At 53.8% G+C, this 26,343-nt stretch overlaps 7 protein-coding genes across 9 annotated transcripts; 3 read left to right on the top strand and 4 right to left on the bottom strand.

Annotated features, from left to right (window-relative positions):
- Window positions 1-263: 263 nt before the first annotated feature.
- Window positions 264-2,723, top strand: AAFC00_005013 (uncharacterized protein; the record flags this gene model as incomplete). The annotated part of the gene is made up of 2 exons (XM_069344739.1): window positions 264-507; window positions 868-2,723. The coding sequence occupies 2 exons, from the start codon at window positions 264-266 to the stop codon at window positions 2,721-2,723; spliced, it is 2,100 nt and encodes a 699-aa protein (XP_069197176.1).
- Window positions 2,724-3,912: 1,189 nt separating this feature from the next.
- AAFC00_005012 (uncharacterized protein) lies at window positions 3,913-5,624 on the bottom strand (the record flags this gene model as incomplete). Its single annotated transcript, XM_069344738.1, has 2 exons — window positions 3,913-5,413; window positions 5,512-5,624. The coding sequence occupies 2 exons, from the start codon at window positions 5,622-5,624 to the stop codon at window positions 3,913-3,915; spliced, it is 1,614 nt and encodes a 537-aa protein (XP_069197175.1).
- A 979-nt stretch (window positions 5,625-6,603) lies between these two features.
- AAFC00_005011 (uncharacterized protein) lies at window positions 6,604-13,198 on the bottom strand (the record flags this gene model as incomplete). The annotated part of the gene is made up of 5 exons (XM_069344737.1): window positions 6,604-6,711; window positions 6,772-8,679; window positions 8,843-12,663; window positions 12,747-12,851; window positions 13,090-13,198. The coding sequence occupies 5 exons, from the start codon at window positions 13,196-13,198 to the stop codon at window positions 6,604-6,606; spliced, it is 6,051 nt and encodes a 2,016-aa protein (XP_069197174.1).
- Window positions 13,199-13,982: 784 nt separating this feature from the next.
- On the bottom strand, window positions 13,983-15,609 carry AAFC00_005010 (uncharacterized protein; the record flags this gene model as incomplete). The annotated part of the gene is made up of 4 exons (XM_069344736.1): window positions 13,983-14,570; window positions 14,622-14,876; window positions 14,929-14,988; window positions 15,046-15,609. The coding sequence occupies 4 exons, from the start codon at window positions 15,607-15,609 to the stop codon at window positions 13,983-13,985; spliced, it is 1,467 nt and encodes a 488-aa protein (XP_069197173.1).
- A 1,672-nt stretch (window positions 15,610-17,281) lies between these two features.
- AAFC00_005009 (uncharacterized protein) lies at window positions 17,282-18,445 on the top strand (the record flags this gene model as incomplete). The annotated part of the gene is made up of 2 exons (XM_069344735.1): window positions 17,282-17,335; window positions 17,567-18,445. 2 exons carry the CDS (start codon window positions 17,282-17,284, stop codon window positions 18,443-18,445), a joined length of 933 nt encoding a protein of 310 aa, XP_069197172.1.
- Window positions 18,446-19,296: 851 nt separating this feature from the next.
- AAFC00_005008 (uncharacterized protein) lies at window positions 19,297-22,353 on the bottom strand (the record flags this gene model as incomplete). Of its 2 annotated transcripts, none has more annotated exons than XM_069344734.1 (1): window positions 19,297-22,353. In XM_069344734.1, the coding sequence occupies one exon, from the start codon at window positions 22,351-22,353 to the stop codon at window positions 19,297-19,299; it is 3,057 nt and encodes a 1,018-aa protein (XP_069197170.1). The 2 variants fall into 2 exon arrangements, with proteins under 2 accessions (XP_069197170.1, XP_069197171.1); XM_069344733.1 differs by having other exon boundaries at window positions 19,297-22,050.
- A 1,649-nt stretch (window positions 22,354-24,002) lies between these two features.
- On the top strand, window positions 24,003-25,715 carry AAFC00_005007 (uncharacterized protein; the record flags this gene model as incomplete). 2 transcript variants are annotated; one of them, XM_069344732.1, is made up of 1 exon in its annotated part: window positions 24,003-25,715. In XM_069344732.1, one exon carries the CDS (start codon window positions 24,003-24,005, stop codon window positions 25,713-25,715), a length of 1,713 nt encoding a protein of 570 aa, XP_069197169.1. The 2 variants fall into 2 exon arrangements, with proteins under 2 accessions (XP_069197169.1, XP_069197168.1); XM_069344731.1 differs by having other exon boundaries at window positions 24,354-25,715.
- Between the last annotated feature and the right edge of the window lie 628 nt (window positions 25,716-26,343).

The following is a 26,343-nucleotide window of genomic DNA, read 5'->3' as shown; positions in this document are numbered from 1 at the left end:
TCTTCCACTATAGCCTTGCCCTTCTGCTTCTTGTCGCGCATATCGTCGACGACAAAGAGAAGGAACGAAGCATTCTTTGTTTCCTCTAGGATCTGGCAACAGAAGCGGCTTCCCACTTCTGGCCTGCCTCTTACCCAAGGCCCGTGTCGCACCTTCTTCGAATCGCTCAAATCAGCCACCACCTCGACGACCTCGACGACTGACGACTGCCCAAGTCGCGAGACAGACTTCTGCTCCTTCCCTTTTCTCTCATAGCCTTCACGATGCCACCCTCAACCGCCGCCCCGGACAATCGCATCTACTCGGCCACATACAGCAATGTGCCCGTGTACGAGTTCAATGTCGCTGGAAACCATGTCATGCGCAGACGATCAGACGACTGGATCAACGCAACCCACATTCTAAAAGTCGCCGATTTCGACAAGCCTGCGCGCACAAGGATCCTGGAGCGCGAGGTGCAGAAGGGTGTCCATGAGAAGGTGCAGGGTGGTTACGGCAAATATCAAGGTTGGTGCTTTTTCTTCTGCCTTTCGTATTGATTCTTATGCGATCATTGTTCTATGTCTGTTGCGTGACGCCCATCTTCCATTGTCCATCCAGTCTCCTAGTCGTATCATAAGAAGAGAAGGAGAGTGAGAAGAAAGAAAAAGGGAACAGACATGCCCATCCACGTCTTTGCTCCTCTGCCCGTCACTGCTCTCTTTCACCTTGCGCACTTGAAGATTCTCTCAAGACTTGTCATGTCTTGCATGCCTACCAATTATTCCCTAAACCGTCGATCTGTTGATCAGCGAAATCCCATTCTTGCTCTTGCACTTTCTAGAACCTGCCCACTTCCATAGACATTTCTTGACACCTCTCAAACAGGCACCTGGATCCCTCTTCCCGATGGCCGGAATCTTGCAGAACGCAACAACGTGCTCGAGAAGCTGCGCCCCATCTTCGATTACATCCCAGGCGACCGGAGCCCTCCACCTGCTCCCAAGCACGCCACTGCCTCTTCCAAACCCCGACAGAGCAGGCAACCAGCTGCGCAACGAAGGATGCCTGGTAAGTCATCTGCGGCTGCCCGGAAAAAGGCTGTCAACATTGGCCAAGAGCAAGCCTTGTCACACATCTCCGAAGACTTTGACCTTGCTTCCGAGACTCCTGATAATGTCACCATCGCCTCGGAATCTTTCATAGACGACTACGCCGAAGGCCCGCACTTCAACAGCACTCGCAAACGAAAGCGAGGCGATGACGTCTTGTCTATTCATGACCAGCAGCATCAGCTTTGGGCTGACGAGCTGCTGGACTACTTTATGCTCCAGGAGCCCGTGTCAGATCCCTTCCATCGGCCGCCTACCCCGCCTACTCATGTTGACCTCGACCGGCCAATTGACGACAAAGGTCATACCGCGCTTCATTGGGCTGCTGCCATGGGTGATTTGGACGTGGTCAAAAGTCTGATCCAACGAGGCGCGAGGATTGATTCTCCCAGCAACAATGGCGAGACACCGCTGATGCGTGCCGTCATTTTCACCAACAACTTCGACAAGAAAACCATGGACAAGCTCGCTGGCTGGCTGGTCGAGACTGTTCCTAGCGTCGAGTGGTTTGGTAGCACCGTCTTCCATCACATCGCTGCGACCACCTCAAGCAAGTCCAAGTACGCTTGCGCGAGGTACTACCTCGACTGCATTCTCAACAGAATGGCCGAACAGTACACTCCACAGTCCATCACAGACATCTTGAACAAACAAGATCGAAATGGAGACACGGCAATCACAATCGCTGCAAGAAACGGTGCGCGCAAATGTGTTCGTTCCCTCATCGGACGAAATGCCGCTGTCGATTTACCCAACGATCTGGGTGAAACGGCAGACGAGCTGATAGTTCAGCTGAACCACCGTCGCCGCAATCGCGCAATGTCTTCTTCTCCATTCCAACTCGACAACGGTCTGTCGCTTCTCAGCCAGAATACCGTTCTTTCTGATCCTGCACATCCTAATCCTCTGGCGTCATCGGTTATGTCAACGGCGACAATAATTCCCCAGCAAGTAGTCCCGCACAAGAGTGAGGCTGCGACAGCCTTGACTCAACAAATCTTCCCTCTACTTCTCTCCAAATCCGAGACACTAGCAAAAGCATTTGACGCTGAGATGGGTGAACGAGAGGTCGAGGTGGCAGAAGCGGAAAGAGTGGTCGCTCTCCGCAAGGAAGAGATCGAAACTCTGAAAAAGGCACGCATGGATCTAGCGGTACGGAACGCGCAGTCGGAACAAGAAGACGTCGATGTGGACGCACAACTCGAGCGAGAACTCGATCGCTTACGCGAAGAGTGCGAAGGGTGGATGGAAGAAGAACAAGTGCACGAACTGGAAAGCCTATTAAAGCAAGAACAAAGTCGACAGCAAAACCACAATCACAACAATAACGACGACGACATGGACATGAGCATAGACATGGACAGCAGCAACGGCATGAACAACGGCGACTCCAGCAGCAACATACAGGTTTCGTTGACATTACTCCGCCAGATCCAGTCGCTGTATCAAGACCGAATACGTCTCGTCAAAGAAGTCGTCGAGCACCAAGCAGCGGCGGGTCTGGGCGAGCGACAGGCGGATTACAGAAGATTGATCTCGGGGGCCCTGGGCGTCGAGGACAGAGATATCGAGGGCATGCTGGGCGACATCCTTGCTGAGCTCGAGGAGATCCACGGACTGGGCATCGCTTGATTTGATGCCTTGTTTGGGATCGAGTTGTGTCTCTGTTGCTTTTGCGTAGCGAATGGAAACGAACATTGTACAATGAACCTTTTCTCCTTCTCTTCTTGGTTTCTTGTTCTATTATCGCATGCGTGATTTGTTTTCAACAAGTATATGCGTGTGCAGTAGATTGTATGTATCAAGTATATATCTCTCTCCCCCCTGGATCTGGGGGGGGCCAACGATCATGTGTATCATGCGCTACATCTATCACGAGCAAGACAACAGAACGAATGAGAAATCGATGAGCAGAGAGGAGAATAGGAATCTCATAAAAGGTCTATGTTCTTGTGTTTTCCTTAACCTTTTCCTGTTCGCCTTCTGTTTCCAGACTTTGAGAGAAGCAGCATTCCCGAGTCTCTTCTATTCTTGGCCTTCTCCTCTTCATGCCTAGAACTTTTCTCATTTTGAACTGTTTTTTCTTCTGAGCAGAGAGCATCCTGTTGTTCCCTTTTCCTTCTTCTTTCTGTTCCTTATTGTTTCCATGTCCCTTCTCCTCCCCTGGCCTTGTACAGGATTTCCATGTTAGGAAGAGAAAAAAACAATGCGCCGCCAGTCTCCAGTTCGCCGAGTCCTGCGTATCCTGTTTCTTCCAAGTAGTTGCTCGGCCAAGGTCAAAACGACTATGAGAAAAGCCATCGTCCGTAAGACAGAATTGGGAGACGGAGCTAGAGTCGGTCGATGATTTGCCATGTGTATAGACATGGGTTCATGGCATTGTGTAGACTGCTTGGAGTCATGTAGCATCAGAACAGGCTCGAGTTAAGACGATTGTGGTGTCCATGTTGTCCAGGGTTTTCTTAGACTCTGTCCGAGAGACTCTGGGACTTTGTCCGAGAAGAGAACAAAGCAGTGTGAGAATCCAGGGTCGATGCCGGCCAGGCTGATGAAGTCCTGCGGCTGACCCATGTGCCTGACGTTATCGATCAGGCTTGTGGTCGAGCAGGTGAACCTGCGCAACGGCGTAGACTGTTGATACTCTCAATTATGCCGCGCATGTACAGGCGATATTGCCGTCGAGTATGCTCAACAAGGACATTTGGTTCTTGTCGTCAGAAACCAAAAGTCGAAGTAAAGTTCCATCTCAGAGTGACCATTCATCAGGGTGGGCGGCTATGCTGATCCGGTGATGGAATCACTGTCTCTTGCTTTCGAATCTTCATCCCATCCCGCCACCCCAACCAGGGTCTTGCTGTGGCGGCATCTGATACAACATCTGAGGATCGAGCATGGGATCGTTTCCAAACATCAAGTCCTGAGGCGACATCTGCGTCGGATGGTGTTGTTGCTGTTGCTGCTGCATCGCCGACCACTGCGGTGCTACGCCATTCGCTGATTGTGCGAACGAGCTAGCTTCCGTCATCGCCGGTAGATAAGGCGAAGCTTGCGTCGTAGATGGACCGCTGCTGTCACTGTTCCTGCTACCTCCACCACCGCCACCACCGCCACAGCATGACTTTGCGGCCGGTCTAAGAGCTGGCGGTGGCATTGATTGCGTTGCTTGCATCTGAGGTAATGTTTGCACAGCAGTAATGAAATCCTGCGCATCAAGGTGGCCATCTCGTCCGCAAGCACGTGACCACGCACCTCCGCGACCAACATCTTGCATGACCTCGGGACAATTCGTGCATGTACACATTGTAGAAGCGCAGCGAGGGCAGGGGAACTGTTGTGTGGGTGCTGATGCCGGGAAAAACATGTTTACTTGTGGTCTTGCTCTCTTGCTGGAACAACAAGACTGACTAAGATTTTCCATCGCCGCCGGCGGCTGTGCTGGATCAAATTGTGCTTGTAGAGACAAGTCTGCATCGAGAGTGAAGTCGTGTGTCATCGGAACAGGCTGGAAATATTGCGGCATTTGGTTTACAGTGGCAAATTGGCCTTGCAGATTTTGCGTCAAAAAGTCTTGATTTGTTTGATTAGGCATGACTCCAGGATCAAGGTGCATTTGCTCGAGACCAAGAGCTCCAAAATGTGCGTCGTGGACCGGGACAGAATGAGGTTGTTGGTAGGACATGTATTCAGGCCGAGGCTGGAGCCACGACATCTGAGAAGGTGATTGCTGAAGGATACCATTTCTTGCCATGTCAATCCGGGTGTTGCTGTTCGGCGGTCGATATAGCGCATTCGATGCTGCAAACTGTGTGTCGGACTGCGATAGGTTACGCGCCGGCGGATCCGATGGGAAGTGTGGGTTTACGCCAAAGATCGCTGCGGGCGGTGTCTCTGCAGGCCAGGGATACGAATCCGAGACGGGAGTTCCGTCATTGGCACGACTATCAGATCCAAATACGTTCAACGGCGTTGACAGCGGGGTCGACACTGAAGAGACAGATCCATTGTTGGTCAAAGACGTATCATGATCAGAATAGACCGACGAAGGCGCGTACGATATTGAGCGTCTGTTTTGAGCAGCATCCAGGTCCTCCCGGGTATCGTACATCTGGACAGATATTACTTGCCGTTGCTCGACTTGGTCCCATTGTTCGTTGGTCAGAACACAGCACAGTGTCCGCTTAGACAAACAGTCACACTGAGCGGATTTGGGATGGCCACACTGTCTGGCCGGTCTTCCCGGCGCAGGCCGTCTGAACATGATCTTCCCCCTGTGCTTCCTCGGGTCGCATAGTGGTGCACGATGTCCATCGATGCATGTTTTGCTGCGTTCAAGTCAGTAGACGTCGCGAGATACAACACGATACAGCGTGATAGAACCAAAGCAAGAAGAGTCATGTGATTTGTAGCGGGTGGCACTGACCAGGCGAATTTGTACACCTCGCCGTTGCGAGCATTTCTCAATGTGATGAGGTCTTTACCTGCAGGAACCTTGACTGCATCAGTTGGGTTGTCCTCCTTCTTCATAGCCACCATGACAAGGACGCCGCGAGTCGCATATACGATGATCAATGAATATGAGTGAGATTGAGTTAGAAGAGCTATAAGAGGGCGCGCAGCCCGCCTTCCGGTCTAGGGCAATATGAGTTGTTATTTCCCCCTTTACACAAAATCTAGTGACACTGCGTCAGAACAGGTGCCGAATAATCGTCGTATATGCAAGCCGTGAGGACGTGATTTTCATCCATCCAGGAGAGTTAATTCAGGCACGCATTCAAGAAGGGAGAATGACTATTCACGAGGCTGAAGATTAGGTGGGATGGAAACTTGCTCAAGTGCGGGCGCTATTTAGGCGGCATCCTACAATGTTCACGGTGAGACAACCGTTCTTAGCCGGGACCTGCCTGGATAGTCACTGGAATTTCGAATGGTACAGTATGTACGAACAGCATTCCTATATGTTTGCTTTCGATGCCCCTTTCGATCCGTATTGATGTAGTCAAGAGATCATGAGTACGTAGAGTAGAGGTGGTCGGTAGAAGACGGAGACCTTGATGGATCACCGAGGCCTCCCCGATTGGCTCAGATATTTATGCTTTCCCAAATTTAGAGCGGGGGGACTTCTTCTCGAAGCCACGCTCAACGGTTGACAGGACCTGGACCCTGACGAGCTTTGGATCCTACTCTCAGTTTCTTTTCTTGGCCTGCAGTAAGGTACCTCAGAGACATGGATTATCTGGACCAATTGCATGAAGATGATATACACAGAAAATTCCCAGCTTGCGGATCTCAGAAGAGGGCTTTCGATTTTAGAAATTCCTGGTTATGTGTCTTGCTCGGCTTTCTATTTACTATTACGATGAAGCATTGCGCGTCTCTTCGAGATGACCTACGTATACCTGCCACCAGCTCGGAGTCGATTACTCAGGTCGTTGTCACTGGTAGACTAGAATATCGTGTCATGCTCATAGCCACAAGAGATGCATCCACGTTAGCACTCCTCTCGACTTATCCCTCAAGCGACGATAGCCCTGTAGAATGCCGCACTCATTTCCGCGCCCTTCCTAGCATATCCATCTCCAGCGGTAGGCAAAGTGTCCAAGACGCCCTTGTCGAATCCACCCTGTGGATGCGGATTAGTCATGTTCTCTCGAAGGTGTCGGTACGGTCTCAAAGAGCTTACCTTTTCCTCTCTCGCAACCTTTTCGCTCTCGGTCCTGACGGCAGAGCTTACCAGTCCAACTGCGACTCTCTCTTCCAAATCCACGCGAGCCTTGTGTCTCACAGCAAGCATACCAGGTAGGGCTCTGGCGAGGCGCTCTAGTGTGTACTTCTTCTCCTGCAGATGCCTGTCTGTGCTTGTCTTCTCGAGACTCAGCAGGTGAACGTAGTCAAAGTATACCTGTCCGCCGAGCTCCCATCCTTCAATCTTGACGTCGGAACCAAGGCCTTCGAAGCTATCGAGGAGTATGCGCAGACTGTCGTACTCCTGTGCTACAACTGCGCGAGGGCCGACGATACGGCAGAGGACTTCGTGGGCCTCCTCGTAGGCATTAGCTCGGAGTAGGTAAGTTGCCTCGGCAGTGTGATCTTCTTCGACGGAGCGTGCATGGAGTGCACGAGCATGCCAAAGCCAAGGAGCTGGCAGCTTGAGATTGTCCGTCAATGCTGCAGGTAGAGCGTCTTTACTGGAGGCAGCATTCAGTGCCGGGGCATGGCGACAGAGCATTGAGCGGACATAGTCAACGCGGGCAACGGGTGCTGTGAGATGCAAGAGTGCCTTGAGTGCATACGTGAGCTCATCGTTGATCTCAAGCTGCGCTGAAAGAGACATAGTAAGGTCGTCCAGAGTCTCATCGGTGATGTCGGCTGGTGTGATGATGTCCTTGCTGCGTAGCAAGCTGGCGAGTTGCCAGGTCATGCGGCCGTCGAGTGGATTCCCTGATACCGAAGCTGGTGCAAGGAGATCTGTCACAAATGTACGTCCACCGACGCTGGGCTTTCTGGCGTAAAGCTTCAACAAACCAAATAAAATGTCTTCCCTGCTTTGTGAGTCCACATCATTCCATGCCGGAGCAACTTCCTTTTCCGTGAAGAATGGGACAGGAAGAACACTCTCTTTGCCGGACGCAACATCGTCGGCGTAAGAATGGACGGCATCCGCAAGCGCGTCGGGCTCGTGGTCACCATACCAGAGTCGAAGTCCGAATGAACGACGCCAGTCGAGACCAAATCTTGACGAGAGATTGAAGGTAGGGGCCCGGTCTTCGGATGCGCCTGTTTTGCCTTCACTGACGCAGACGTTGCCCGCTGCAAGGTCATATATTGCACGGATTGGTTCCGACATCTCGGAGAGAACATTCTGCGCTCTCCAGGAATTGAGCTGCTTCTTCATCATGCCTCTCGAAGCTCCATTGCCGGGCATCTGGGAGATGAGAGTAGCGAGGCGTAGGTCATCACCCTCAATAAGCGCAGATGTCGCCTTCTCAACATCGTTACCAGCTAAGTAGGCGAATGCCTTTTCTTCAGCCGAAGCTGCGTCTTTGGCCGCAATACCTGCGTCTTCTTTAACAAGCTCTGCCCAGTAGGCTGACAAGGCGTCGGATCGGATGCGACCTTCCAGGGATGAGATTTCCTCTTCCGATAGACCTCGAATGTAGGCGCTGCAAGAAACGGACACCGGATCAAACAAGATGGAAGCGACCCTCCACACAGCTTGCTCGTGTCTATTCTGCAGATTGTCGATCTCCACGACTCCAGCCAGTGCGGCAAAAGTCAGATCGCTCGGAGTCTCAGCCATCGGTGCTCCTGACACCGCCTCAACGCTTGTCTGATCCATCTGCAATTTAAGAGACGGTGTTACAGCGTTGTCGCCGGCAAACTTTGCGAACCGAACACCTTTGCCGTTGGACACTACAGGTTGCTTCGTGCGGGTCATGACTCCTGTCACAGACGACGTGCTGCCAGGAATCGCATAGACCAAAGTGTTGTCGGTCGCCCAGCTGGGTTTGAAGGAGGTATGGAAGTCTCGCTCTTTCTCGCTCATGTCGGCGAAAGCATCATCAAGCTTGGAACGTTTCGCATAGGGCCACTAGAATGGGATAAAACTTAGCATTTGGTCTGACTATGTATTCGAATAAAGTGATGAAGGAAGCAAACAGTAGTGACTACGAGTGCTGTACGTTGCAACATTATACAGCTCGAGTAAAAGCAAATTGTGTCAACGATAAAACTGGGGTGGGGGATAGTCAAACCTCAAAGCCTTTTGCTCCAGCCGAAGTCTTGAGCGGGTTCCCTGTCACAGATGCAGACGGCTCCCAGAGAGAGTTCATGATATCCATGGTGGTGCTGAAAGCTTTGCCTGCGACCGAAGCAGCAAAAGTAGCATTTTCTGGGGCACCTGCACCCATGACGCTGGCCTGGCGTTCGCGCAGGGCGTGTCGATCCCGCTTTTGGGGTGATACTGTCCGTTGCAATTGCTCGGCCCAGTCGTCGGTGAAAGCCAGGTCTTTCTTGGGTGTGCCAGGGGCAAAGAGAGTAGAGGTTTTAAGAATGGACTTGGGCATCATAGAAGCACCAAACCTTCCGTGTGGTCCAGGCTCGACGAGGGGACCGACGATGTCTTGTTCCGTGATCTCCTCCTCTATGGGACGATCTTCAGCCAGGACAGCCAGAGCAGCGGCATTGCCAGGGTTTGAGGAACGAAAGGGGTCCTCAAGCTCCGACATGCCGCGCTGCTCTAAAAAAGAGCTATCGTCGTCCTGAGCATCGGATTCGTCAGCCATGTCTTCATCGTCGTAGATTGACTGCTCGCCATCGAAGCCGCCCGGCAGGTTCTTAGACGGACCTTTTTTGAAATCGAATGTATCATCAGGGTTCGACTCCTCCGCACTCATGTCAGAAGTCTCGTCGTCGAGCGACACTGCCATCTGCGGCTTTGGGGTCGGGTCGGCTTCCATGGTGTATTCGGTCTCGCCTTCGTCATCTTCTTCGTCATCATCCAGACCGTAGGTGGTGAAATGGGGCACGCGGAAGATCCAGATACCAGTCTCAGGATCGTAGCTGATGAATTCGGTGTTGGTGACGCGCTTGAGACGGTCCAGGTGTTTGTCGTAGCGAGGACCTTTGCGTTCGTGCACAGGACGTCTGCCACCTTGAGATCGAGGCCAAGAGTTCTCGAGCGTGATCGTGGAAGGGACATTGAGGCCCTTGCCCACCGGTGGCTTGTTGACGCCATCCGAGTAAACTGTGGCGGAACGGACATTAAGCTTCACAAGACCGCCGGGGATCTCGTCGAGAGGCACAGTGGTAAGGTCGACGTCGTCGAACTCGATTTTGCCGACGCCGTTGCGACCAACGGTGAAGCCGTGCACCTTCTTGATCTGTTCCCTGGACAGGTTGCGGAGCTCCTGAAGATCTGGCGACATCCAGTATTCACCGGGGGTCTGATCTCTCTGCGACTTGGCAGTTTCTGCTGTCGCGTTACGAGAAGCCGCAGGGGCTGGCTCATCCTCCGGGACGGCATCAAGCTCGTTGCTGCGGATCTGCTCCATCTCCTGGCGCAAGGGAGTACCGTTCGTCTTCGAGCCGTTCGTCGCCGGAGGAGGAGAGCGCGCCGAGTCTTGGTCCTCGATCTCTTCAGGCTCGGTGGTTCTGACAAGAGCGCTGCTGGATGCGCTCTGAGGGAGACCGTTGGCGGTGTATCCCTTGCCGTCAGCGGCGCTGAAGCTCACGCGTTTCGGGTTCAGCGAGGAGGGCTCGCTAGACGTGCCGTCTCCGAATAAATCGGTTCGCAGGTTGCGGTCAATCTTCAACCTACGAATACTGCCGCCCGCATAAGGCCGACTGTTGGGGGTGAAAGCACCGGGTGCCAGGACACTGCTATTGTCGCCTTCGCTACCGTTCAGAGTGCTGCGCAGGTTATTTGTGCTGAAGCTCTTACCGAGCGAGCGACTCAAGCCACCGGACTGCAGAAGACTGCTGCCGAGACCGTTGGAGGTGAAGCTCTGGGCGCTACCCGGAGTGCCATATGACTGGTAGGAAAAGCCATATCCGTTGGATCGTTTCTGTGGTGTGAGCAAACGCAGGTTCGCACTCGGGTTGATCTTGAACTGAGGCAGAGGAGTGGGCTTCTTCGCCGACTTCTGGGCACCAGACAGAGGTGTTGCCAGAGGACCGACGGGTGCGGACGAGGCACCGAGATTCTGAAACAACTGGTCGTTGCCGTAAGGGTTGGTCAGGAGAGTTGCGGCGAGCGACTGTTGGCCTTGTTGTGAGTTGGCAAAGGCGCCGCCTTGCTGCTGATTGTTGCCGCCGCCACCAAAGAGAGAGCCGCCAGCATTGTTGTTCTGGTTAGTCGATCCCCCAAAGAGAGAAGAGCCTCCGGTGTTGTTCGTTGAAGTGTTGAGACTGCCGCCAAACAGGCCTCCAGGCTTCTGCTGGTTGTTGTTGCCACCGAACAGACCGCCGCCAGTATTCTGTTGCTGGTTATTTTGGCCGAGTCCTCCACCGAAGAGACCACCGCCTCCAGTGGTGCCGGTAGTGTTGTTGTTACCTGCACCGCCGAACAGACCGCCGGTAGCAGGCTTTTGACCGAAGAGACTACCGGTTGTGCCTGTCTGTTGGTTGTTTCCTCCGAAAAGACCACCGCCCGTGTTTTGCTGGGTCTGGTTGTTCTGTCCGCCGAAGAGGCCACCACCGGTGTTAGCTGTGCCTGCGCCTCCGCCGAACAGAGAAGGTTTCTGCTGGTTCTGCTGGTTGTTCTGTCCGAAGCCGCCAGTCGCACCACCGAAGAGACCACCTCCCGCGGCCGGCTGTTGCTGCTGTTGCTGCTGGTTGTTCTGCCCGAATGCTCCTCCGCCACCAAACAAACCGCCGCCAGTGCTAGGCTGCTGTTGTTGTTGGTTGTTGGTTGCGCCAAAGAGACCGCCGGTCGCGGCAGGCTGCTGCTGCTGCTGCTGGTTGTTGGCCGCACCGAAGAGGCCAGAGCTGGTCGAGGTGTTGTTGGCGCCACCAAAGCCAGTCGAGGGAGTGGCTGCGGCACCGAAGCCACCGGTGGGATTCGTCGAGGCGCCAAAGCCAGAGCCAAAGGCGGGCTTGTTCTGCTGCTGATTGTTGGCGCCGAAGAGACCGGTGCCCGTGTTTGCAGCGCCCGTGTTGGTCGAGCCAAATCCGCCAAAGCCAGTGCTGGGCGTGGTGTTACTAGCGCCTGCAGTGCCGAACAGGCCTCCGCCAGTGGTGCCAGAGGAGGCAGGAGCGCTGCCGAAGAGACCGCCTGTCGCAGGCTTTGGCGCACCGAACAAGCCACCGCCACCAGTGTTGCCACCAAAGCCTCCCGCAGCAGGGGCAGCGTTGCTCTGGCCAAAGGGAGAAGAAGCAGCGTTGTTGGAGCCAAACAGACCGGTGCCCGTGTTGGACGTGCTGGTGGCGCCGAAACCCGTGCTAGGGGTTGTGTTTGTTGCGCCAAAGCCCCCGAAGCCAGTGCTTGCACCAAAGGCGCCCGCTTGTCCATTGCTGTTGCCAAACCTGCGCCCGGCGTTGTAGTCTGCCAATCTCAGCTCTTCGAAACTAAAGGCCTGGTAAGGCTGCTGGAAGGTGATGGACTGGTAATGCGAGTTTGTGCTGGACGCGGCATCTTTCTCGACGTGTGCGGCGAAGGGAGTGGTGGCGGTGCCGTTGTTCTGTGGAGTCTGACCTGCGGCCGGAGCACCGAAGCCAGTGGCGCCGCCGAAGCCAGTGGTGGTGCCGGTGTTAGCAGCACCTCCAAAGCCGGTCCCTGTGTTTGTAGCAGCTCCTCCGAATAGACCTCCACCGCCTGTCGTGCCGCCAAAGGCAGGTTTGTTGGCTGTCGAGCCGAAGAGACCTCCTCCACCGGCGGCGCCGGTCGCTGAGCTGCCAAAGGCCGGTGTGGAAGCTGTGTTGGAGCCGCCGAAGCCTCCAAAGCCAGTGCCTGAAGTCGCCGTGTTGTTGGCGCTGCCGAACATGCCGCCTCCGGTAGTCGTCGTCGAGCCGCCGAACGCGGGCTTCGCTGCGCCGAAGGGAGATGAGTTGTTTGTGGTGGCGCCAAAGCCGCTGCCTGTAGTTTTGTCCGTCAGTCACGATCCTGGGAAGAGAGAGAAGAAGAAGAAGAAGAAGAAGACAAGAAAGAAGGCGACGTACCACCGAAACCACTGCCTGTGTTGGTGGCGCCTCCTCCGAACAGACTCGAGCCTGCCGCGGGTTGGTTGGTGTTACCGCCGAAACCGGTGTTTGTAGATCCAAAGCCTGAGGGGAAGCAGAGATGGCTGGTCAGCGCCCGTTATGGCTAGGATGGTCTGAGGATTGGCGGTGGAGATGTGGATGGAGGGTGTGAGGTCGAGGGCGAAGAGGGAGGGGTGAAAGTGAAGGTGAAGGTGAAAGACAAGCAGGAGAGGGGGAGAAAGTGCTCGTGTCTCGTGTCTGTCTCGTGTCTGTCTCGTGTCTGTCTCGTCTCTTTCTTGATCTGAATAAAATAAAGACTCACCACCAGTGCTGTTATTGTTGTTGGCCGGGCTGCCGAAACCACCAAAGCCAGTGCTCTGGTTGTTGGTCGAGCCGCCAAATCCACCGAATCCACCACCGCCGAAAGACATTGTCGACTCGGGACGCGCCTTCTCTTTCTGCTGCTACCTTCAGACGGCGAGTGCGAAGGAGTCAAAGGCGTGTCGAATGCGCCAGTTGTCAATATTAGTCGCGATTCAGAGTCCCGATCGACTAGTGACGCGTGGAAAAGAATGGACGATAACTGTGGAGGTGATGATGATGATGATGGCGAGGATGGAGCTCATTCGAGGACTGTGGTAGCCAGATCTTCCTTCCTTCCTCTGCTCGCCCTTGTGACTTCCCTCTTGCGAAAGTACGCAAGATCTATACAGAATCGACCAAGGAAAATGAGAATCAAACTGCGCGCGGCGACAAGGAGAGAAGAGTGGTGGTGTTGGTGTGGTGTATAAAGGTCACAGCTAGGTACAGAGTCGATAATTATCGGCTGGTGATCGCTTCACTGCGACTTCCTCACAAACTACTGCACCTTCCACTTTATGAACGCTCCGGTCTGTCTTGGCGTTGGCCGGACGCGGCCTGTGCTTTGCTCCTCTACCTGCTCTCTACTGTACCTTACCTTACTTATGACTGCCTCATGCTGCGGTATACAAAGCATTCCATTGGCCATCAATATTGTAGGATATCATTGGCATTTGTAATTGCATGAATGAATCGAATCGTCTAAACCCTGGCTTCTGCTTCGAAATGCGTCAAGGTAGGCATCTACACTGCTCTCAATCCACCAGGCTTCCGTAGGCAACAGCTGCTTCTCGTCATTCAAGGCAACTGCCCTCAATACTCTGCCTAGACCACCCCTTCCACTGATAAAGGCAATCACACGGTATATCTCCATCTCGCGTCCTCGTCTCCTTTCCAGTCCACCCCGTAACTGTCAACTTTCGCTTCCACCCCTGATGCCTCCCTTGCCTTATTCTCTCTCGCGAGCACCAGCCAGGTTATACCTGCTATGATTGCATTTGCAGCAATGTATCCCAGCGCGAAAGAGTGGCCGAGCAGATATCTGGGTGCTGTCTCTGTCCTGTACAGCTGCGTTCCTAGCACCGCTCCCAGATTTCCGATGGTGATCTGCATGGCGCATGCCGTTGCTCTCTTGGTCTGTCCACTCACGTTGATTGCCGGCCAGCTGAGCACGAGTGCCGTCGAGGGATATATTCCCGCTGCTGCGAAAAACGTTCCCACATACGACTGCGCTGGGTTTTGCTTGGGGTTCTTGTTCGTCAAAAGGATGATATAACCAATTGCAGCGGTCGCAGACGATATCATGATGAACAATCCACGCTTGCGGTACCGTTCCGAAATCACTGCCCAGATGACGGTGAGGATTGTAGCCAGAGCGTACGGTGGGATGGTCAGAAGCTGTGCCTGTGCCGCCGTGTACCCTAGCGCGGCGATGATGGATGGCTGCGACCGAGTTAGCCGTGTTCACTAGTCCATACCTCAGGGACTACTGACCAAGAACAGTGAGAGTGTGTAGAGCGGGAGACTGCACGTGTGGAACAAGGCGCAATACAACCAGCACTTTGGATCCTTGAATGCTTTGAAGACTTCGGACCAAGCAAAGGTCTCGCTGTTGACTGTGTCGCTGTCCGCACTGAGTCGCGCATTGAGGAGAGAGCGTTCGTCTACAGACAAAAACTTGACCTTGGCAGGCCAGTCTTCGATGAACCAGTACCCTGCAAAAGCCACCACGCAGGTCAGGATGCCTTCCTGTCAGGTTGTAAGCAAAGATTCATGGCGCTTCGACATGTATGCGGCTTACTATGATGAAAATCCATGCCCAGCCGCTCACGCCTGCAGTGCCTCGCATAAATCCGATGCCCTGTCGCATCCATTAGCCTTTCATGTATTCACACAGGTATACACATCATGTACTCACGTATGCCAGAATGCCGCCGAAAGCGCCTGCCAGAGACGCCGCGCTGAAGAACAACGCCACGCGATATGTTCGTTCGCTGCGCTTGTACCACATGGACAGGTAGAACACCACTCCTGGGAACAGCGCGCCTTCGGTGATACCCAGAAAGGTTCTCACGACATAGAAGCCCTCTTTACTGACGACTATACCCTGCAGAGTAGCAACAATACCCCATATGAATGTCACCAGAGGCAGCCATATCCTAGGACCGATACGTTTCAAGATAATGTTCCAAAGGACCTCGAAGGCGATGTAGCCGAGGAAGAAAACAGTGAGACCGGTCAGGTATTCGTTTCCTGTCATACCCAGATCCTTGGTCAAACCTTCGAGTCGTGCGTTGGCTACATTACTTCGGTCGAGGAAACTGAGAAGGTAGAGGACCGAGACGCCAGGAAGAAGCCTTCTGTCCAATTTTCGGAGCAGTCTTTTCTCGTCTGCAGTGTTGGGTATTATGTCGGTCTCAGAAGAAACACTAGACAAGGCCTGAGGAGAATCATCCTGTCGGTTCTTCTCGAGTTCTGCCATGACTGATGGGAGGAGCGAAAGCGAAAGCGTGGCACGTGGAAGATGAACAATCGATCTGCAACGAGACAGAAAAGACAGGATGCATACAATCTTATATATGAACCACCAACTACACGGCTGGGATATACTTTGCTGATTACCTCCATCTTAAGTCGACGACTGGAGGTCTAGACGAGCTGAGCAGCATGGGAAACCCGTCTCAGCGATAAGGGAGGCGCACCCATCTCAGCCCCAACCCATCAAACGCGTTAGGTCCCATGCTGGACAAGCATACAAGCAGCCAATCCGACGAGATTTTACGTCAAAATGACCTAAACAATTTCGTGCCTCGCAGGTGTCGCATGCTCGACGTTGGCAATGTCGTGATTTGACGATCTTCCCCATGGGTAAACTCAGTTTTGGTAAGCGACATCCGCCTGCGCCTTTGCGGACCATCTCCGACCGCTATGTGTCAATGAGATCTGTGGCTGCTTTGGCGGGATCGCACGTGTTGGATTCGATCGTAGCTGTTGCATCTCACGATATCCTTCCAGTCTGTGGAGCATTTGACAGATTTTGTCGGTTCTAGAACGTGTCGCTAAGGGGGGGGGTGGGGGGGCCGAGTCTGTCGCTGTATGGAGTGAGCAGTATCGCAGCATAAGGTATCTCTCGGCGCTGTGGCTTGGCACGACCTTCGCTACTGTTTCGTAAGAGGACAAGAAGTATTTTCAAGCAAGCACCTTACTCTATTGACTGTGCTGCATCTATGGTGTATGCAACCATCATATTGATACAAGACTGCGAGACGAGCAGGAAATCCTGAGTATATCCAAAGACAGTGGTTCAGCCGACAGTCAACATCCAAGGCATAATGAATGACAAAAAACTTCCTCTAGTTTGGTAGGCGGCGTATTGTCGGAGCTGCTCTTGTCAGACGACGATTGATGCCACTTTTTGCGAACTGGGATACGCCATTAGATGCTGATACACACGGTGTTCTTCGGACGGTACAGCGACTTGAACATGGCTGTATACTCTACTCTACAAGCACCATGGCTGCACTGTACCAGAATCCGCTAGCTAGGGGTCTCACGGCTAAATCTGAAGCTCAAGTCAAGACGCCGGTGGTCCCACTCTGACCCCACGATCTCTCCCGTCGCCCGCCATCTGGACAGAGGCGACTGCATATATCAACACCCACTGTACTAATTGCAGAGTACAGATGATGTCGAAGGCGAACTTGAGTATGCGAACGAATCTCAATATCCCTACCTGGAACTATCCAGTAGATCTCCACAGCGCAAAAGCTGTTTTGGCATTGATACAGCAAAGAAAGCAGATCGTAGAACCTCGGAACAATTCGTCATTCAATAAACCCCCCCACCCCCCCCCCCCCTGTCTATCCTGTATCCCGCCAAGAGCTTATCGCTTGCCTCGGTTGTTTGTTGCTTCAACTTCATGTCGTCGCTTTTATGATGGTCGATGGGATGGAGGACAATGTGATACAGTGGTTTCTTTTCTCTCTCGTATATATTGGAGATAGTTACATGATTACTTGACTTGTTGCTGGACATAATTGATCAAGTGGTGAGATCTAAGGTTGTCACGACTGTCCTTCTCGCGAGAAACGAGTACGATTCTTAAGTCCTTGGTCTTTTCTTTTCGTCGCTGTGAGATCAGTATATTGAGACATATGTCGTTGCCGCAAAGACCCAAAGTGGTCTTGTTTGATATTGGCGGGGTTTGTGTATGTCTCTACCCTTTTATTCTTTCGTGTTTCTAAGCAGATGAGATGATGATGGGAGAATGGAAGATGTACTGGGTGGATGTCCTTTCGTCCACCACTGCGATTGAAGCAAGAAGGTCACCTAAAGCAGAGACTATCTCCCCACATCCGCTCTACACATGCCCGTATCACTTTCCTTCCCATGCCCCTTGTATCACCACTCACCAGCTTAACAAGAAGAAAAAAAACCAGGTCGTCTCCCCCTTCCAAGCAATCCTGGACTACGAGATATCGCACTCCATCCCCCAAGGCTGGATAAACCACGCCATCTCGGCCTCGGCCCCAACCGGCAGCTGGCAGCGTCTCGAACGAGGAGAAATCCCGCTCGACGCGGCCTTTTTCCAAGGCTTTCTCTCCGATCTGACGGACGAGGCGGCGTGGACGGCGTTTCACCGCAAGCAGAAGCGACGACTGGGTGGTGATGAGGCGGGGACGATGCCGCCGGTGCCGAGGAACATCGATCCCGAATGGCTGTTCTGGGAAATGATGCGGGTTTCGCGCAGCCCGGATCCGAGCATGTTTCCTGCTCTCGAGAGACTGCGGAAACACGCCGACGCTCTTGTCTCGTCCTCCTCTTCACGACTGCAGAACGAAAGAGACCAGAAGCAGCCGCTCCTCATCGCCGCGCTGAGCAACACCGTCATTTTCCCTCCACACCACGTCTCCAACGACGCCAGCACGCCAGAAGGCAAGCACACGGCGTATCTAAAGTCTCTCTTCGACGTCTTTGTTTCGTCTGCGCATGTCGGGCTGCGCAAGCCTGACGCGGAGATATATACGTACACGATCGACAAATTGAACGAGTACGCTGTTGAGCGTGGCCTTTTTGCACCTGCCGAGGCTGAGACGGGTGGCGGTGGTGGTCAGAGGATCAGAGCGCAGGACATCGTCTTCCTAGATGATATTGGCTCTAATCTGCGCACGGCGAGGGCGCAGGGTATGAGGACTGTCAAGGTCACGCTTGGACGGGTGGGCGATGCGGTGAGGGAGCTGCAGGGGGTTGTGGGGGTCGATCTTTCTTCTTCGTCTGCTGGTTCTGATGATGATGCCGGGGTGAGATCGAAGTTATGATCGATTTTGTTCTTGGAAAGGAGGTCTGTGAAGATGGGGACTTGTGGCGGACAGAAGTAGGGTTGCTCGAGTGTATAGATACATTGCTGTTACTCTGGTAGACTCATGCACGACACGCTACTCCTGTAACGATCAAGTCTCCCGTCGATTCCTTCTCACCTTCTTGCTTTGCCATCAGAAGATCGAGTTTCAATCCAGCCACGAATGTGTGTCTCAAGCCAAAGTGCAAAAGAAGGAAAAGTAAAATAGTGGAAACGTCAACTAATAAGTGACAACGAACCAGAAGCCGTATGGAAAAAAGAAGAAGAAAGAGACAATGTACGGCGATGAAATACATCACGAACCCCCTACCTATTCCCTTCGCTTGCTCTGTTTTGATCAAAAGAAGAAGAAAATCATTGGCGATAAGGACATGAACGGAAGGAAAATCCAAGGATGAGACGAGTCTTTATGATACACAGGCGATTGCGGACTATACTGCCTTCCTATTTACTCCACTTCACCTAGACGTCCAAGTACCTTGGACACCTGCTCCATCCGAGAGAGGTGACTGCCTTGTTGTATAACTCCCAAATACCTTAACAAACCATAAGAAAGCGAGCTTTATTTTTCGCGCTCAAGCTAATCAATACTCCCTACTCTACGCCCTTGCAAACAATTCCCCGCTTGCGCGATCAAGACACCTTGTCTTCTTCTGCATGTTATTCGCCAAAACTTTCGCTTCTTGTCGTTATTCCATTAATCAAATCCCCACAGAAAAAAAGTCAAAAACATTACAGTAGAGAAACAGAAAAAAAGTTCGTGGTCTTCTGGATTTGTTTTCTTCACATGACACGCACGAATGCAGAGATCTAGTCTTGTAGACTTCCGTATCCACTGTCCTTTTCTTCGCCTTCGTCTTTCCAACCCCCTACACGCTTGCTGACCACAAGAGCCGCGTCGACCACGAGCCTTTTCTGGGACTTGCTCAATCCGGCGTGCTTGCCGGCTCGAGTCCCGATCCAGGTCCTCAGGCCACACGCCAAGTCGTCGACGCCGCGCTTGCCGGCGTTAAACAGCACAGTATCGTCGGTGAATATGCGGAGCACCTTGTGCGATGCAACGGCGGTGAGAAGAGTCAACGATCTCGGCGCGAGATGCATCGCTGAGACGGCAGATGCCGCGTGGACCCGAGCCGATGGCAGAGACGAGGGCGACGCCAGCGACAACACCTTGGCGAGGGTCAATGCAATGTGAATATCAGGTGACACCGGGGTGTGCGTGATCATGTTCGACGGAACAGCTGATGATCTCGTGTCTGAGAGTGCACACGAGCCGAGCGAGGGTTTGGCGGGGAGATTGGCGAGTGTCGCTGCGATGTTGGCCTCGCGGTCCGTGTCGCAGAGAACAGCCTTGACTGCGAGAGCACGAGTCTGCGTGGCCGAGACTGGAGGCGCGACCTTGTTGGCCAGCTCAACCAGGTACTCGACGTCACCTGCGGCATTGTTGTCGACATCGATGGCACGGGTCAGGGCGGCGTCGATGGTCGTCGTAGAAAACCAAGCAGCGATGGCATCGACCGGAGACCGTATCGCATGGTCCTCGACGACATTGTCCATGGTCAGGTTGGCGATGGTCTTCTCCGCGCTTGGTCTGTTCCATGCGAGGTTGTATGCTCGTTGGATGATGTCGTCTGTCAAGACATCGTCACAGCCGAGCTCGATGAGAGCGGCAAGATGGTCGGGTAACATGTCGATCTTGTCGTCAATGATCTGCTGTTCGGTGTACTCACCAGCAGCCAAGGCGTGCTGTTGGGCGCGTGCAGACTCCCAGTAGATCCGACCGACCTTTGCGGTGAAATCACGGAACATGAAGAGGTTGCCATATCCGGCATTGGCGAGCTCCCAGAAGAAGATGCGGAAGTGAACAGCCTTTTGCATGAGACGGATGGGCGAGTCAGGCAGAGTTCCCGAAACCATCAGGGTCAGTAACAGACGGTAATAGCTGACTTCAGCATCGCCGCCGGCAAGCTGAGCATCGATGGCAATGTCCCAAGCCTTGATGCGGGCAGCCTCGTCTTCCTTGTTGTTTCCAGAGATCATCGTGTAACTCTCGGAGCCTATGAGTCGACGGAGGCTGAGCTTCAGCATCTTGACGGCGACCGAGACAACTTCAAGTAAGAAGTGACGCGGCATCCAGACACTCTGAACCGCAGTGAGCCATGCTTTTCGACGCACTTCGACTGGAGAGGCAAGCGACGGAGCGGCACTGAGGCGCACATGCTGAGGCGCCTTGGTCTTGGTCCTCGGAGCGGAGGTGAGAAGCGGAAGCAGTATATAGAACATGGCACCAATGACGAGGCACATCTTGGCCATTGGGAAGAAGATTTGGGCGGTGGAAGCCTGTCCACTTCCGAACATGCTAGGCGCAGCGAACAGACCTCTGCTGGATGTCCCTTGACTGTTTTGCTCCTGCTCGTGGAATCCCTCCATGACCATCACACCAGCGAGAGAGCCGACCATGAGCTTGCCCATGAAGCCGTTGCCGCCTTGACCGTTGACCATGCGCTGTTGGCCGGCTTGGACAGTGTCGGCTTGAGCCTCGAAAGTAGGTGAGGTCTGTTGTTGTTGTTGTTGTTGTTGCTGCGACTGCTGCTGCTGCTGCTGCTGCTCTTGTTGCTGTTTCGGTTGATGCGGCTGTTGTTGTTGTTGTTGTTGTTGTTGTTGTTGTTGCTGTAGCTGCTGTTGCGCGTACTGTTCGGCTTGTGCTCGTCTTCCGGCAGCAGCCATGTGCGCGGTCGAGGGTTGTCTGGACCTGGTCATGGATGGTGTGAACAGGCCGTGCCCGGCAGCAGTCTGGAGATTCTGCACGGCGCTCGTCTTGGCGATGTTCTTCTCCAGCGTCAGAAGACGTGCCTTTAGCGCCTCCATCTCGTTTGTGACGTTTTTGTTGCGCTTCTCGAGATGTTTGATGTATTCGGTGGCCTTTGCCAGCACGGTGGCCTTGTTGAGCTTGTGGGCCGGGGTCAGACCCTCGAGATCCTCGGACTCGTCGGTGCCGCTCGGCCTCGACATGGCTCTCAGGCTGGGCACACTGTCGCGCAGCTCTTGGATCTTGTCGTTGAGGTTGTTGCGGTATCGCTTCTCGATGACGTTGTGCGATGTCTTCTTGACGGGCGGACCGTCTTCGGGCGAGACGTCGGGGAGGTGCTTGCTCTCGTCGTCACTCGACGACTTTCTCTTGCGTCCGCTCTTCTTGCGAGCAGGAGGCTGCTCGGGCGCAGGCGACATGGACGAGACGCTGGTGCGTGGTTGGGCAGTGGACGACGCCGGGCTGCTCTTGCCGGTCGTCGATGGTACGGTCGCGGCATAATTGGTGGAGAAGTCATTGCTCGGAAGTGAGAAGGGCGAGGTCTGGACCGGCTCAGAGGGTAGGGAGGGTGCAGGGAACAAGGGCTGATCATCATTGGCCTGGAGATGGTCCAGAATGGGCTGGAGGTTGGTCTCGGGATCTGCCGGCGGTTGTGCGAATTGCGTGTCTGGCGCGACAAGGGCGAATTGAGCAGTGTTGGTGGGCTTGAGGTCGTCAAAGTTGAAGTTGGGTTGGTCGAAAGAGAAATCAAACATTGTCGAGTCATCGCCGACGATCAAGGGTGGCGCCAGCGTCTCATCTCCGGGCAGGGAAGGGAATTGATCCGGATTGAAGCCCAGGTCCTGCATGGGGGAATTATTTGACGTCTTTGTCGAACTGTCGGGAGAGAAAGGTTCGGTTGTGGGATCCCATCGCAGCCATTCTTCCCAATCGTTGGGGTTGTTGTCCAGACCGTCCATGGAGACGCCAGGCGCGGCGGCTATACCAAGGTCCTCGAGGTTTGGCCAGTCATGCTGCAGCGCGTTGGCGGCCTGCTGCTGCTGCTGCTGCTGGTCCATTTTGATTGTTTGTTGGATCAGTGGATTTTGTCAGTGTCTCATGTCCTGATATTGTGGAAAAGGCGACAGCATGCGGATTGTATATCAAGAGTAGAAGAAACTAAAGGAAGAACAGAATAGAATCAGGTACGAGATGGGAGTTGCGAAACACCAAAGAACAAGAGAGCCGGCGCCGCCTAACGTCGCTCCGTCGATCATGCTGAAGTCAGACCATTTCCCATCTGCATCTGCCCATCTGCACTGTGACACGCCGCCGACAAGGGTCTAGGGGTTAGATTGGTGCAATTCAGATAAAACGATGACTCCTCGACCCTTGTTTTTCTCTGCCATACCCTGAACATACCCTGAACAAAGAATCAAAGAATCATCCCGATAAGAAACAGGCCATTCCACCGAAGGCTGCTGCGCCCCCCCACACACCCGTGCGTCGGAAGCTTCGATGCCGGCGCGACCCTTGTGGATGCTAAATGGTTGGACCATGACCACTTTTTTTTGGCAGCAGGCAGCAATCATGTACTTTATTCTGGTTGACTAGACTGTCCAGGCAGCAGAGTTAGACTGGAAGGTAAAGACAAACACACAGGATGGCATCAGCGGTCACCTTCTGATGACAGGCAAGATGTGGATTGCAGTACGCGACAACTGTGTCCCCAGCATGGCTTGGCAGAGAGGAATGACTCGCTGGACACGGTGAATCTTGCTCGTTTCAACTCGTCTGTGATTTGGTTGCTTTGATTGTATATTCGAGTCTGTTTCGGTCCCGACCGCCATGCTCGCACTCGCTGTTCTTCAAGACACGGATATATCGCAGGTGATTCGGCGGCTGAAACCACGCTGGTGAGAGGGGTTCTTGTCACCTTGTTTTGCAGCGTCTCTCAACGTTCTTTCTGGGACTCCACGACTAAAGTTGCAGGCTCCGAGTATCGTTTGTTATATACTATATAGTCTCTTTGACCTCGAATGGGTATCTGTAAACAACAAGACGTGAAAGAGAGAGGACGTTTCAATCTCCGAGCATGGATGCCCAACACAAGGTACCTTATGGTAGTGACTCGCGTGCTGTCCAGTCGAACGGACAGGGTTGCCCTCCGTGAAGGCAAAGAGACATAAAGCGGACGATGGTGGCGTCACAAGACAAGAAATATACGCATTCGCCAGACACGTGTGTCGTGACATTGGTTCTGGTCTTGTCCGTCTCGTCAAAAGCGAAGGGCTAACAATAATCGAACAGTTGTCTTTCTTTGCCCCCTTTGCGACGCGTGAAATGTGGCTGCGTGGCACTTTAGGGCCGACGTCAGCAGCCAATTACGAGCTGAAGTACACATGCACACGATTCAACAACATTGAGGAAAAGGGTCATTCGCATCTTATCTGTTTCTTTTTATCTTATCATCTGGCTCTACAGCATTTCATATCCGGCCATTCAGAGAGCTGGTCAGTCGAACAAGTGTGCGCGTGGGCAGTATACTATAGATAATAAATAGACAGGGTGGAGATGAACGGAGAATAGGTGTCTCACTGGCGGCTCCCCCCCCCTCTCCCTCTATCACTGTATCTGAGATACACACTATCTTTTCTCGCATACACACACTAGGGTTGCCCTTATCATATCTTAGGCACAAGTACCCTACCACCGCTAGACCGCTTGTATGCCTAGAGTCACTCCTCCGCCGCCACCTGCTCCTGGTCCTTCTCCCTCATTGTTACCACCGCCGCCATCTCAGCCACCACGCTCCTCCCCCTTGTTGGCCTCCTCCCTGCGCCCTTACTCTAATCAAGACGTCGAGTCGGCGTCCAGTAGCCTCGTGCACCTGTCGCAGTCGTCGAATGGACAGCCGCCTTCGAGGAACTCGAGTCCCTTTGTAGACCTGCCACACCCGGACCATTGGGCCGAAGGAGAAGAACAAGAAAGAGAGAGCGACCGAGACTCGCAGGACTCGCAGGACTCGCAGGACTCGCAGGACCACAGAGGCAGAGGCAGAGGCAGAGGCACAAGAGAAATGCCTTCAGATCTGAGACCCGCCGTTGACAGGCAAAAGGCGCATCCCAATCCACATTCCCATTCCCAGCCTTTATTGGCCGCAGACCGAGACAAATACCAGGACTACTCCTCTCCAGATGGCCCCGTCCTGCGCACCCGTCGCTCGACCTTCAGAGAACGAGACCCCGAGGTCGAGGCCCGCGCTGCCACGAGGAAGAAATACATCTACGCTGCCTGTTTCCTGATCATGAGTCTGATTTCCTTCACCATCCAGACCGAGACCGCCGTCTATATCCAGCACAATCTCAAGTGGAACAAGGCATACTGCATGCTCTACCTGACCCACGGCTCGTGGTCACTGCTCTATCCCACCCAGCTGCTCATCATCCGCCTGCAGAAATGGAGCATGCCGTGGGACGCATTCTGGCGCCGACACAAGCAGCTCTTGCGCCAGACCGCCCAGATGGTCGAGCACCAGACTCTGCACATCCCGCCTCATCTGCACAAGAAGTCGCCCGTGCCTTATTTTGTTCGCACCACCGCCTTTGTCACATGCGCCCTGACCGTGGCCGGAGGCAGCTGGTATGTCGCCGTCGATCTGACCACCGCCAGCGACTTGACCGCCATCTACAACTGCTCGGCCTTTTTCGCCTACGCCTTCGCCATCCCCATGCTGCACGAGAAGCTAAAGTGGAGCAAGATCTTCGCCGTCGGCGTCGCCATCGTCGGCGTCCTCGTCGTCGCCTACGGAGACAGCAGCCCGAGCAAACACGGCAGCAAGAGCGGCGGAGGCGCAGGCGGACCCGACGCCCCGGACAAGGACGAAGCCAGCAACCGCGCCCTGGGCAACATTGTCATCGGCGTCGGCAGCGTGCTCTACGGCTTTTACGAGGTTCTCTACAAGAAAGTCGCCTGTCCCCCCGAAGGCTGCAGTCCGGGCCGAGGCATGATCTTCGCAAACACCTTCGGCAGCATGATCGGCGTCTTCACCCTCTGCGTGCTCTGGATCCCCATTCCGATCCTGCACTACACGGGCATCGAGCCCTTTGCCCTGCCCCGCGGCGAAGCAGCCTGGATGCTGTTTATTTCCGTCCTCGCAAACGCCACCTTCTCGGGCTCCTTTCTCGTCTTGATCTCCCTGACCAGTCCCGTACTCAGCTCCGTCGCTGCACTGCTGACGATTTTCCTCGTCGCCGTCGTCGATCAATTGCTGCCTCCCCCGCTGAACAGCCCGCTGAGCGGCGCCGCCGTGGCGGGAGGTGTCCTGATCATCGCGGCCTTCTTGCTGCTCAGCTGGGCGACATATGCCGAGATGAGCGAGGAGAGGCGGAAAAAGGCCGACGAGGCCGACGTCGAGAGCGATATCGAGTCCGTGATCTGATGACTTTTCCTTTGTTGTTTCGTATCTTTTTGCATATTGAATGAATCTTCTTTATCTGCATCGGTCTTTTTTTTTTATTCTTACATTTGCATTTTGCATTACTCGCCAAGGAAAGGTGTCGGGGCTGCAAAACTCTCTCATATTTCCTGGCTGGTTCCTTCTGTTTGTTCATAAAGCATATCCCGGGGATGCATCTAGACAAAAGGGGAAGGAGCGCAGAGACAGAAAGAGGAGAGCGGGGTCCATGGGCACTTATCCCCTCCCCCCTCGAACCACAATCTTTCATTTCTTGTCGTTGAAGATAAAGGACACATACAGTACCCTTTCCCCAGGCGCAGGCGCTTGTTTGTTTTCTCGTTCACGCATGCAGTACATAAGGGTCGATCCCGAGGACGTTGTTCGCCTCGCCGCCTTTCCTCACACATAGGAGGGTACCTTACATGGCACATACCACATAATAGGTACATACCAAAAAATAAGAACGAACTATAGGGGAGATGGAACCAGATGGCTGTGCCTGTAAGGGTACACTTTCTTGGGTGACCTAAAGCTGTGTCTTGGGCTGGAGTCGAGTCGAATGGAGTACCTGAATTTGGAAGCTGAGGATAAGATCAGGATCCGTCGAGTA

Source organism: Neodothiora populina (assembly GCF_041146345.1).
Source record: "Neodothiora populina strain CPC 39397 chromosome Unknown canker_contig_3, whole genome shotgun sequence".
Lineage (NCBI taxonomy): Eukaryota > Fungi > Ascomycota > Dothideomycetes > Dothideales > Dothioraceae > Neodothiora > Neodothiora populina.
This window is presented reverse-complemented; position numbering and strand designations above follow the sequence as displayed.